The sequence below is a fragment of the Peromyscus californicus genome, unplaced genomic scaffold, assembly GCF_007827085.1.
Source record: "Peromyscus californicus insignis strain IS unplaced genomic scaffold, ASM782708v3 Scaffold_6__1_contigs__length_162567912, whole genome shotgun sequence".
Lineage (NCBI taxonomy): Eukaryota > Metazoa > Chordata > Mammalia > Rodentia > Cricetidae > Peromyscus > Peromyscus californicus.
Genome location: NW_026294584.1, coordinates 7,797,869 through 7,810,611, shown reverse-complemented (window position 1 = coordinate 7,810,611; position 12,743 = coordinate 7,797,869). Strand labels below are relative to the sequence as shown.

The following is a 12,743-nucleotide window of genomic DNA, read 5'->3' as shown; positions in this document are numbered from 1 at the left end:
TCAGCAGAGATTTTCCAGAAATTACTTGAAATCACTGTTGCATAGTCTATAAGCTTGTAAGCAAAAGTCAGATTCGGAGGAAATTATATCTACTACTATAAGCATGGCAGCATCCTAATACAGATCTGCATTATTTGGTGAGTTCTGTGGTGATATTATTGATTTGAGTTTTATAAATTATGATGCAGAAATTATGCCTAAAAATTATTTTTCTAAGTAATCAATTTATGATATTATAAATTCATCCAAAGTACAAGGTAGAACATTGGCTTTTAATATAATAGAATATCAAAGTTTATTGACATTTTAAAATCACTTACATATAATCAAAAAATTACTAGTAAGTTATAGTTATCAATAGTTACATTATTGGAGAAGACTATTACAGTAATCCTGTCTTGCAGAGTGTGATAGAGATGGAAGCCTGTTATCCCAGGATGCAGGAAGACACAAGTAGGAGGATTGCTCAAAGTTGGAGGCCAACCTCAACTACATAGCAAATTTCAGGGCCACATAGTAAGACCCATCTGAAAACCACCAAAAATCAAACAAACAAGTCAAGATCCCTTTTTTTCTAAGTCAATTTTTGAGAACATATTTTCTTTTTTTTTTTCTTTTTTTTTTTTTTTTTTTTAACCAGGCAAAGAATTTTATTAACCCTTTTCCAAACTTTATTCCCAGGCTTCTTCAGCTTAATTTGCTGCAAAGAATGAATTATGTTTAAGCAAAAACTGAAAGAGCTGCAGTGTCCAAGGGGCTCAGGCTTAAAAATATTAGCGATCTAGATTGTATCAGATCCATAAACAAAAGAATTTTAAAAAGCAGTCATGATATAAAATAGCAGCTCCTGTAACTTCTGCAGGTGTCACCTTCTTCAGAAGTCGCCTCAGTTTAGTTTGCCTCGTTCTTAGACGCCTCATCAAAATTCTCCACCAGATCTGGGACTTCATCATCATCATCCTCTCCAGTAGCAAGTGGTGCTTTTCCATCCACAGATTGTTTGGGCAGAGCTTCAGCCAGTCTCCTTAAACTAGTCAGACTGTCCGCCCGGAGCTGGTTTAGGATGCTGGGAAGCATTTCTGTCAGCTGCTTTGTCTCAGCGTGGCCTGTAATGGTGAAGGTGTTTGCTGCCAGAGACGACTGAACTTTAGGGTTGTTAAAATGGATCACTGTTCCTTGGTTTGTAAACATGTTCACCTCTTCAATACCAGAGATATTGTTCACTCCTAACTTCTTTAAGGAGAACTACAGTTTTTTATCATCTGCTGTGGCTATTCTGTGAACCACCTTCTTCCTTCTGCGAGCAGTGCCTTTTCCACCAATGCGCACTTGTGCCTGAAGTTTGGCCAGTTTCTCCTGGTTCATGATCGTTTCTTTCATCTTGTCGGAGTGGAAATGGGTCCGCGCGGGGGACTAGGGTTCGTGCTCAGGGGGTCTCGGGCAGACCAACTGCGAGAACATATTTTCTTAATGGCCCTCAAAATAAGTCAAGAATTTAAGATATTTGTAAATATGTAAAACATCGCCATGGTTTTTTAATCTTAACATATAGATTATTATGGAAAAGTATGATAATATATGATGAGCTTATTAATATTACAGTGAATAAATATTTTGAATGTGTCTTAATATGAAATTTATAAAAGCCACACTTTACCATGCTATTTTAGCAAATACATTTGTATTGAGCACGCACTCTCCAGAGACCAGGCAGTGAATATGTGGTGTCTGTGGTCTCACCGCTCATTAGCAGTTCTGTTTGAGAGAGAAAACAATGGGGGGTGGGGGTGGGAACAAGCTCAATTACAAAATTGCAAAGCCATACAGCCAATAAATACTGTTTCTGCAAACTGTAAAGTTGTAAGGTTTTGATTTCAATATCTTAAATATTCAAATCTTGTTTTTCAGAGAATACTGCAATGACCTTAAACTCTCGGATAATAATACTGAATTTCTTTTAAATTTTAATGAATTTATTGATAGAAAAACTCCAAATAACCCTTCCTGTAAGTATTTATGAACTTGTAGTACCTGCCTCAGTGCTTGTGTCTAAAGTGGTCAGCATGGTTTATATGATCAAATCTCAGGATGATCTTATCAGCTTATTGGTGGGCTTTACTACATGAATGTTAATGGTAATATGCAGCAATTTGGTCCTTAACGTTTTATAGTATAGCAATGTCACTTTGTTATTAAGTGAAATCAGGTTCTCAAAGCAAGGTAGTCAGTACTTGAAAGCAGTTAAGTGGTGTATGCTCACCCTAGTTCTTCTCAAATTTTAAAATTTGGTTTGCATCATCTATTGGAGATTTTCATTACAATGCACTTGCTATATAGAGAAAAAACATAGTGCATGTTCTTTGAATATGTCATGTCTTCAAATTTATTTTTCTTATGAATAGAGTATAAAGAATAATCACTTAATAGTTTTCTTTCCTTATGACTTAGTTTGATCACAAGCAACTTTGTCTAAAAAATATAGTTCTGTAGTTGCATACCTTATAAGACAAATGTGGTAGAGATGGAGACAGCTTTAATAATTAATTTTAACTATCATAGTTGTCTCTCTGATAAATCTACATCATTAATTCCTTAAGATTTGGTTCAGATACAAAGGTTCTAGACTTTTAAATATTTAATAATCAAAAAGTTTTCATCCTAAAAATGACTTGTAAGAATTCCACCAGGAACAACTCAAGTGGGAAGTAAGGGAGGGAAGCAAATACACATGAAATTTATCCCAATAAATAGAATTTGGAAAAAGAACATAGATGAAACATTCACTTCCTCCTTGTATTTTTCTTTTCTTTTTCCCTTTTAAAAGGCAATTATTTCTATTATGAAAGGCTAAACAAAGCATTTCTATTAGTTATCAAGAGTCAGAAAGCATCCTTCTCAAACTTGCCTCTCCCTCTCGAACTGTTATGTTGAAAACCCAACTGAGTTGTTCTGTCTCCCCTCCCCCACCCACCCCGCCTCTTACATCAATCAGATATTAGCGAAGACTGTACATTCCTCATCGGAGTCAGATGAGGTTTTATCATGAGTGTGAAAAGAAAGTACCTGTAGGTTTTCTCAAGGATTCATGTCCTGAGAGCAGACAAGCCACAGGAGGCAAAGTGAATAAGATATGCTCTTTGATCTTGGGTTCTCATTTTTTATTCTTTTTTTTGCCTCTGAACTTGGACAAGCATGCTCCTTAGTTATTACAGAAATGACAGCCGAAAGCCTGTGCTCTTGAACTGATATTACTACATTCAAAAATACAATTTTGGAATAGTGCTAGTATAGGATAACTCTATTCCTTTCCCCTACTCCAAAACAAACACAAAAATGGACATTCATAGGAGTTTTCAAGAAGTCAAATATATTGTCTGATATTACGTTCAACTGTGGAATGTTGTAGAATTAAAGTATCTTTTCCTTATTTAAAAAAGGTGAAAGTAGACAGTGACATATTTGTTTCATATTTTTACTTGGTAATTTCAGTTAATAATCCTATCTACATATGAGCATGTATATTGCATATATATATGTATATATATATATATATATATGTTATTATGGTGTGGAACCACCATATTAAGCTACATAACCAAACAAAACATAGAAAAAAGAATATTTTTTCAATGTTTCCAAAAATGTCATAATGCAGATGTCTTTTTTAATTTTCATCTATCCGTTTATTTTCGTTTAAGTTTTTTCTTGAGAGCTGCATACAAGAGTGCTATATTCAAATCCTTTCCAACCCTGCCTTTCTGCCTTCCAATGCCTCCCACCCCAACTCCCTCTCAAGTCATGACCTTTTCCTTTTCAATTACTAGTGTCATATATGTATGAATATAGATACATGTTACGTATATATTCATATGTATATACATGAGTATACATATATACATATTTGTATATATAAATACTTAAGATAGGTATTTTAAATGTGCAAATCTGTACATATATGTACATATATAAGCAAATACAAATCCCACATACAACCTCTGTGTCCATTTAGTGTTGCTCATATGTATATGTGTTTAGGGATGATCACTAGGAATTGGATAGCCTATCAGGGACCTTGTCCCTGGAGAAGTCTGATTCTCCATCTCTCAGCAGTCATCAGCTGTCTAGAGTTCTTCATCATCACTGGGGCCTCGTAAAATTCCCCCATCCATGTTGGCACATCAACTGTTAATGTCTTTGTACGATTCTTGGCCAGGCAACGTTATGTTTAGCTTTTATAGGTGCAGCTTCCTTGGCATGTCTAGGAGTCAGATGTCTTTCCATAAAGCATTTTCTCTTATTAGTAATTGACTTTTGTAATACTAATTCATTCATGTCCCCAATATATAAGATAAGATTAATGATAAAGAAAATACACAATTTATATGGAATACTCCTGCATATCTACTCAACTGGTTTTGAAAACAGTAAATATATTTTTTATTATTATTTGAATTTAAAAAATCTATGTGAGTTTAATTAAAGATATCATTTTTCTGTGTTAGGTAATACAGATTTGATTAATAGAATCTTGTTGGATGCTGGTTTTACAAATGAACTTGTCCAAAATTACTGGAGTAAGCAGAAAAATATGTAAGTATTTGTTCTTGTTAATATATATATATATATATATATATATATATATATATATATATATATTGCATTTCAGTTTCACATCTCCCTGGGAAATGTTTAGATAATGGGCCTCATAAATTCAGTTAGTTATTTAACTTTAGAAATGATTTCTCAGGAAATCATTTTATAATTGTCGATAATTTGCATTTTCAGTTGTGAGCATAATTCAGTGGTTATATTGGCCATGTGTGAGCATTATATGTTAATATGTCTAAAACATATTTAATCAACAAGTTTGTGTATTGTGTTTGTGGTAAAGTAGGTTTTCTAGTGAATGTTTAATTGCCTTTCTACTGGCACGTGCTGCTCTCTTATATAATCTTATAATCTCTCAATGATAGAGAGTTTGCAGGGTGGTTCTCATTCACAATCTCTCCTCCATGCGTTTCCGGTCAGCCACTCAACTAGATACTTCTTCTGAGCGTGTTTACCTCTCTTCTTCATAATCGAGGTCCTAAAATAGCATTTTTCAGCCGCGTTTTGTGCCTTTGGCGCTTTCCTTCCTGGTCCCAGTTCCAAGGCTCTTGCCTCTACATAGCATTCCTGCCCCAGTCCTCCTTCTAAAGTGCTTTAATGTAAAGAAAAAGATGGAGCTTGAAGACGGGTATGCTGGCCCATGACTATAATCTCAGCATCTAGGAATAGAGGCAGGGGCAGCACAGGCATAAGGTCATCCTTGGCATAGATCAAATTCCACCTCAGGAGGTGGGGAGGGGCAGCTCTTAAGCACGAATTTCAAAACCACCCACAAGAGGTCCCTTTAAGAACCTCATGCTGGAGAGTGAACTGCCTATGACTTCCCTCTCTTTGTCTTATTCCTCCTCACAAACTCCAGGGCCTAGACTAGCTTTCCCTTTTCTCTCTCTGTGGCTGTCCTCTGTATCCCTGCTCATCATTGTCAGATGACAGCTCCACCCTTCTTTCTTCTAAGATGACTCTGAAGTATACCGACAGTGAGCGCTTCATTTCCTAGATTCTTCACCTACCATTTGTGTGTGTTGATGTGTAACTTGGTTGCCTTGATTTCTTTTCTATCACGAACACCTAGCTCGGCATCTTAAAGCTTACTTTTTCTAACATCCTTTTACCTTCTATTTTAGCAAAGGAGTGAAAGCACGCTTTGTGGTGACGGATGGTGGGATTACAAGAGTTTATCCCAAAGAGTAAGTTCAAGTAACATCTGTAAAAATAAGTTCGTTGCAACAGCCTGTGCCAAGGGCCTGGATGTTGCCATGTAAGGAAGCTATTCTTTGGGAAAACTGATCATTGTTAGTAGATTAAATTGCAGTATTGTTTAAAGTGTTTATATTAATAAAGTATTCAATTTCCCTGGGCAGTATTATTATAAGATGTTTCAATGGCAGTTGCTAGTCATATTTGTATATATAAATTCATTACAAAGTTTAAGAGAGGTTGAAAGAGATATTGCTCTTTGTAGAAAGAGTTCAACTGGGCTGTCTGAGCATAATGAGCATAATGAGGACTTAGAGCAGCGTTAGTGTAGCACATCCTTGCTTGCATTGCTCTTTCATGACTCATATCTCTCATTATCTTAAGAACAGTTCCTGCAGTGGGCTGAATAGGTACCAAGGCTTATTAATATTAGTTAACTGATTTATCCATAGTTTCTCAACTGAGAGTCAGCTTTTCTTATTCTTAGTATGCTGATGCATTGCTTAGTAATAAGTACCAGTTACATATCCATACCTGACCCTTAGGCATAGCTGAATAGTAGATATATCTGTAGAGCTGTATTTCCACAAAAGGAATTCAGGTTATCATGTACCTTAAGGAATATAAATGATGAGAACCATTTCCTCCCTAGGGCTGGAGAAAATTGGCAAGAAAACCCAGAGACATATGAGGACAGCTTCTACAAGCGGAGCCTCGATAATGATAACTATGTTTTCACTGCGCCCTACTTTAACAGTGAGTATTCTTTGGAATTTGATGTCTCAGTTCCTTTTAAATCTTAAACAACTGTTATACCTGGTGCCTCTCCCTTCAAATCAATATATTTTGTTAATTGCCTAGAATGGTCATTATTGAGTATATAGTATGTACAGGAGATTGGGAAAACAGAAAAGAAACATGCATTTAGTTGAAGAAGTAGAATGCATACACAGCAAGAAGTCCTCCAGCAATGCAGAGCTGGCATCTTCTGAAGGCATGCGCACTAAGTAGAAACATATGGGGCTAATCCCATGTATTTCAACTACTTCATTCAAATGTGGCTGATGAATGAAATAAGTTGGTGTATCATAATGAATTGTATCTTATCTGTGTTAATTGTATAATTTGCTATCTATAAAAAATTGTCCACCTTTTAATATAATTTATATGATTCTTTGCTCCTCCCCCAAGAAAACTATTTTTGTCCAACCATTCACTATCTATGTACATAGATACTTTATTACTCTCATTTTAAAAATGAGGAAACTGAAATCCATAAGGTTTCAGAGTTTTTTTTAAAAAAAGACAAAGCCTGTTTTGTGACTCCAAGATCTTGCTTTCCAATTCCCTCCAACATTTTGAAATATTCCACAACTGTGATTGGGCATGTATCCATCATATTATGGAAGTGGATGAAATGAAGTTGAGTAATTCCTGTCAGTAAATAAATACATAAAAACCAACTCATGATCAGTCAGATTTCTTTGGTATATTCCAAAAGAAAAGAGAAAGCTGAAACCTCTTACTAAGCAGAATGCACCATTCAAAGGCTCAGAATGATGGTTCATCTAGATTAGTCTGTTTGCTTTTCTTTTAGAAAGTGGCCCCGGTGCATATGAATCTGGCATCATGGTAAGCAAAGCTGTAGAGCTGTATATCCAAGGAAAACTTCTTAAGCCTGCTGGTAAGCATACATCATGGGTACATATGACCAAGGTTAAATAAGACATTACATTTCCTCATAACCTGGAAACATTTATTCAGAAGATCAAAATTTTATATCTGAGATAGATCAACAATGTTACTCTGTCAGTATATCCTAGTCTCAAATACATGGAAGATTTGTGTCAAGGCTGTACATACTTATAATCATTTAAACATGAATTTACATTTACATACCTGTATACTAGACTACTATGTAGCTGCTGAAAACAATTAGGGCTGGATCTGTCTAAAATTGTTCAACTATTTGGAAAACAAATTAAATCAACTGGGCAACCAAAACAGAACAGTACAAATGAGAACTAGAAGTGGGCTGAGTGAGTGAATACAGTAAAACAAAATCCAGCACAGTGGCGTTTTTCATTATATGACTCAGTATTGTTTGCAGTTATATTTAGAGAGCAGATGTAAAAGGGGAGAAGCAGTGTTTCGGCTCCTGGGGACAATGTTACCTATCTGTGGTTCAACTACTAGGAGTCACTCCATTATTTCCTGGCTCCTTTGCCTTTCACTCAGTTGCTAATTGACTTACCACTTATCACTTATTCTCTCAGCTTCTTCTCACTGTTCCCCACCTCTCCCAATATCTCATAAACTCACCTGCCTGCTCTTTCAACAAATGTCTCTTAGGAATCTGATGCTTGAACTAGCAGGGTTAGAGAAACGTTTTATATGTACTGCTCAATTGATACCATGTTTTTGGGATCAACACTCACATTTTCTAAGTAATACTGTTAATTAATTGGACAGCCAGGTGGTGGCTATTTTTAAAAAATTCCTTGAAATGTAAAATACAGTTTATGAGCTAGTTTAAGATTACAAGCACTATTTCTTAATGACTCCAAAAACTGTACCTCTGTTAAAAAAAAAACCTTATATTTATTATCAAATTTATTAGCTAGTTTATAAATTGTCTAAGTTGTTACATTGTAAAGATAATATTATAGAAATCATGACTTCAAATTAATTTACATTATATTTTTCAGTTGTGGGAATTAAAATTGACATAAATTCCTGGATAGAAAATTTTACCAAAACTTCAATCAGGGATCCGGTAAGATTTTTTTCAAAGTTATTAAACTATGATGATTAATATTTTCAAAGTCCACATAAGTAAAAATGATCCTTATGCAGTGGCAAAATAAATTTCTAATATACTTCTAATACTTAAATAGAAATGGGCATTCCAGTTTTCAACATTTGTGTTCCCTAGGCAATGAAATGAAAACAGTTTCGACTGACAACTTGAAATGTTCATACAGATACATATTGATTGATATTTTCTTTTTTTAAAGAGGAAACTAGTATCTTTTTCCTTATAAACTATAATTAGTTACTCTTATTTAGACCTGATAAAAATATTCCAGGCTGTCTTATTATAAAAAGTAGTTATTAAATTCAACTGATTTAAAACTGTGAAATGGTGATTAATTCTTTTTTTTTTTTATTTTAGTGTGCTGGTCCAGTTTGTGACTGCAAAAGAAACAGTGATGTAAGAAAACTCTTTAAAATAAATTCGACTGGAGTGTTTTTGTTTCTCTTGCTTACTGAGTAATAATCATGTTGATGATTCAAAAGATCCAGGGTTTTTGATCTAATGCTAACACATTCTGTAGAAAACTGATAATACATGTACTGTAAATTCTTCAGAAAACATTTATATCTTAAGGAAGGAGAAGAGTCATGTCCAAGTGGATCATATTCTGTTTAATATTGGTGAAGATAGAGTCTTTTGAATATCTTCAACTTTATTTATTTTTCAAGAAGTTTCTAAGCACAGTATTGGTTTCAAATGCAGTCTGTCTCAACCTTTGTCCTTTCTGTGAATTTTCACAATACTGAAGGGGACAGGGGATGTGAACTAAATGCTGATGGTAGACTTGGAAGGGTTAGGTCATACCTTGTGTCATCTCTCTTTGCAAAGCTGAGAAAGAAACCATGAGCCAACTTTGGGAAGGACCTGAAGGTGCTCTAAGTAGGGTGCTAAAAAACAGGAGCTGAAGAGGAAGATATGTGACTACCTACTCCGTTTGTGTCCGGAACTGCCACAGGAAAAGGAGATTTCTGGCTTTCTGATGACTCCTACTTCTGTGAAATTCTAAGCCAAACCTTTTATTCTTTTAGAGTTTATTGACTTTCCCATAGACCCTGTTAAATAGTTGCTTTAGAGAAAATGTTTCAGCAAACTGTTTGGATGCAGGAACATAGCACATTGTGTTTACAACTTTGAAAATGATATTTTTATCATGATTTTGTTCAACATAAGCTATTAAATTTTCACACACTTAAACCAGGTGGAAATTTCTTTTCTCATCCATGAGCACATTCTCTTTTGCCTTCTTGTATAAATCTCCCATTTATCCAACTAAATATTTTTAACAAGGTAATGTAAAAAAATAGTTTCTCATATTCACTCCTTGATTTTTCACTGCTCTATGAAATATAGTAAATAAAAATATAAATAGCTTCTTGTTAATATTAGGTTTAAAATAACAATTTTTTGTGGTATTAAATATGCTGGTCTATCCAGCATCGTGGATTCTTAGATGACCTTGCAGTTTTAGGCTTGGCGGAATCTCTTTTCAGATTTGTCCAGACAGTTAACACTGGTAGGTAGAAAGCTGGTAATAGATTATTAAACCTGGAGGCTTGACATGAACTTGTGCATACATGTATAAGATTAGAGTCTCCAGAGTTCACTTTATCAGGAGAAGATGTAGTTATTGAAATGTCCCTATTGCTGTTGCTCAGCTTATCTGTATACTCTGGAGCAATGATGGAGCAGCATGCTAGCCTTCACATTCGCACTTACCTGTTGCTTTCTGCTCCTAGGTAATGGATTGTGTGATTCTAGATGACGGCGGCTTTCTTCTGATGGCCAACCATGATGATTATACTAATCAGGTATGGACCTGGAGTAAGGAAGAAGAAGTTCAGTTTCCAATGTGCTTTCTAGGATTAAAATCAGTAAACCCCTTTAGGTTTTTAGAAATTGATGAGTTGTTCAATTTTTGTCACAAAAGAAATCTTCAAGAGTAATAGAATGTAAACCAATGCATTCTAAATAGTAAATCTAGCTCTCCTTTTGTAATTGATTTTACTTTTAGATAACAGTCGTCACCATTAATGCACATAGTTGGAGATTTTAAAATAATATGAACTTGCCTTCAATCTTTCAACAACTCAGAAAATTGCTACATCTTAAGTACAATCAGTTGGTAATATCTAAGTCATCATATGGACAGATGCAATTTCTAGACCAAAATTTGCAAACTGACCATAAGAGACTATTAATTCTGGATCTATATTTCTAGGTTTTCTGTTTAAAATATACCAAGAGCTCCCAACACTAGCCTTTCTTCTGACTAACCATAACTTATCTGCTAAAGCTAGGAGTATGTGACTGCCCTTCTTCTGAGGCTCACAGTTCATGACAGCCTGCTGGGTAGGTTTTTAGTCCTACCCTCCTCATTTACAATACTTTTCCCTTCTCCAGAAGATATTTGGTTTTTTAGTGCTGTTTATCATGGAAAGCATGTAGGTGTAAGATGTTTTTATATGTGGTTATTACTATAAGTCAAGCTAGCTAAAGTATCTATCATCTCAATTGCTTTCTCTTCTGTGGGAAGAGAACCAAAAATTACCCTTTGGTGATTTCTGGTATACAATTAAACATTATTATCTATGCTCCTCTATTGGAATCTTAACCCAAAGGACTGCAACTCTGTTTCGTCTTCTCCTGCTTCTAACCCCATTCTTCTCACCAGGGGACATCTAATTGTGACCTTATTGTGCTTAGAAGTGGGCTGGGTGTTCATTCCTCCCACAAATATAAAACCACAGAGAGCCCCTGAATAATGAGAGTGCCTAATTTCATTTTGATTTCTCCACATTGCCAGAGGCAGTTTCTCATCTACTCAATTTTACAAACTGGTTTTTTAGTTCAGTTTCCCAGATAGTACTTTTTTTAACTGTATTGATTCAGATGATGATGTTGTTTTAAATTTGAAACTACTGAATATCTCTTTTCTTTTCCAGATTGGACGATTTTTTGGAGAGATTGATCCAAGCTTGATGAGACACCTGGTTAATATATCACTTTATGCATTCAATAAATCATATGACTATCAGTCAGTGTGTGATCCAGGGGCTGCTCCGAAGCAAGGGGCAGGACATCGTTCAGCATACGTGGTCAGTAAAGCCTGTGCTTGAGCTGCTTCCTCTCAGGGGGCACCTTTGCCAGTGTAGACCGATGTAATGAATTCTTGATATATATTTTATATTTTACAGCCATCAATTGCAGATATACTGCAGATTGGCTGGTGGGCCACAGCTGCTGCTTGGTAAGTCAAGTGTTTTGTTTTATTCTAAATGAAAGAAAAATGTCATTAAAGTATGGATTTTGTGTATTATGGGTATTATTCTTTCCTATGAACATGTTAGAAATATTAGTAGTTTTTCTAAATGATCATATGAAATACACTTTTCAAATTTCTATATGAAAATACTGATAAGTTCAAGAAAATTTCACCCTCTTCAGAGACTTTTTGGAACCTAAATTTGTCTTGGTGATTTCTTGTATGTACAGGATGCATTTTGATTCCACCCTCTTTTATTCCCCTCCCCCTCCCCCTCCCTCTCCCCCTTCCCCTCCCCTACAAGCCCCTTAACCATCTTGTCATCTTTTTGTTTTGTGATCCACTGAGTTCACAAAGGCCAGCTGAGGGATTATAGGCTCACCAGTGGGTACACATCTGAGGATAATGACACCCCTTCTCCTATAATCCATCAGTAACCAATAGTTTAGTGTGGAGGGGTGGGATCCCAAGATCCCTCCTCTAGCCGTGACTATCTTCCAATAGGGCCAGTCTTGTGCAGGCCCTGCATGAGTTATTTGTCCATGGCCATGCCAGGTCCACAGCCAGCAAATTGTAAAACTTTCCGTTTTCTTGTGGTGAGATTCATTTAGCCTCCTCTTCCATGGTATTCCCTAAACCTCAGAGAGGGTGAGAGAAACATCCCGTGCAGGCCTAAACACTCAACTGTTCCTTATTCTCAGCACCTTCAGGAGCCAGGAGTTTTTGCATTCACTGCAATTCAATGTAAAGAGGAGCTTCTCAGGTTGAAGCTGAGGATAGCAGTTGTCTATAGATATAAGCACAGAGGCCTAGAAGAGTTTGACAGAACATTTATTTAGCTACACAACAATATAAAAT

At 35.6% G+C, this 12,743-nt stretch overlaps 1 protein-coding gene and 1 pseudogene across 1 annotated transcript in view; one reads left to right on the top strand and one right to left on the bottom strand.

Annotated features, from left to right (window-relative positions):
• The window catches only part of Cacna2d1 (calcium voltage-gated channel auxiliary subunit alpha2delta 1), a 433,805-nt gene that overhangs the window by 404,568 nt on the left and 16,494 nt on the right, over positions 1-12,743 (top strand). Inside the window, exons 25-34 of the mRNA XM_052721408.1 lie at positions 1,909-2,006; positions 4,503-4,590; positions 5,733-5,795; positions 6,458-6,561; positions 7,403-7,489; positions 8,514-8,581; positions 8,981-9,019; positions 10,360-10,431; positions 11,566-11,718; positions 11,818-11,870. Coding sequence (XP_052577368.1) covers positions 1,909-2,006; positions 4,503-4,590; positions 5,733-5,795; positions 6,458-6,561; positions 7,403-7,489; positions 8,514-8,581; positions 8,981-9,019; positions 10,360-10,431; positions 11,566-11,718; positions 11,818-11,870 — 825 coding nt within the window. The remainder of the gene's footprint in view (positions 1-1,908; positions 2,007-4,502; positions 4,591-5,732; positions 5,796-6,457; positions 6,562-7,402; positions 7,490-8,513; positions 8,582-8,980; positions 9,020-10,359; positions 10,432-11,565; positions 11,719-11,817; positions 11,871-12,743) is intronic.
• Positions 655-1,731, bottom strand: LOC128099469 (transcription factor BTF3-like; annotated as a pseudogene).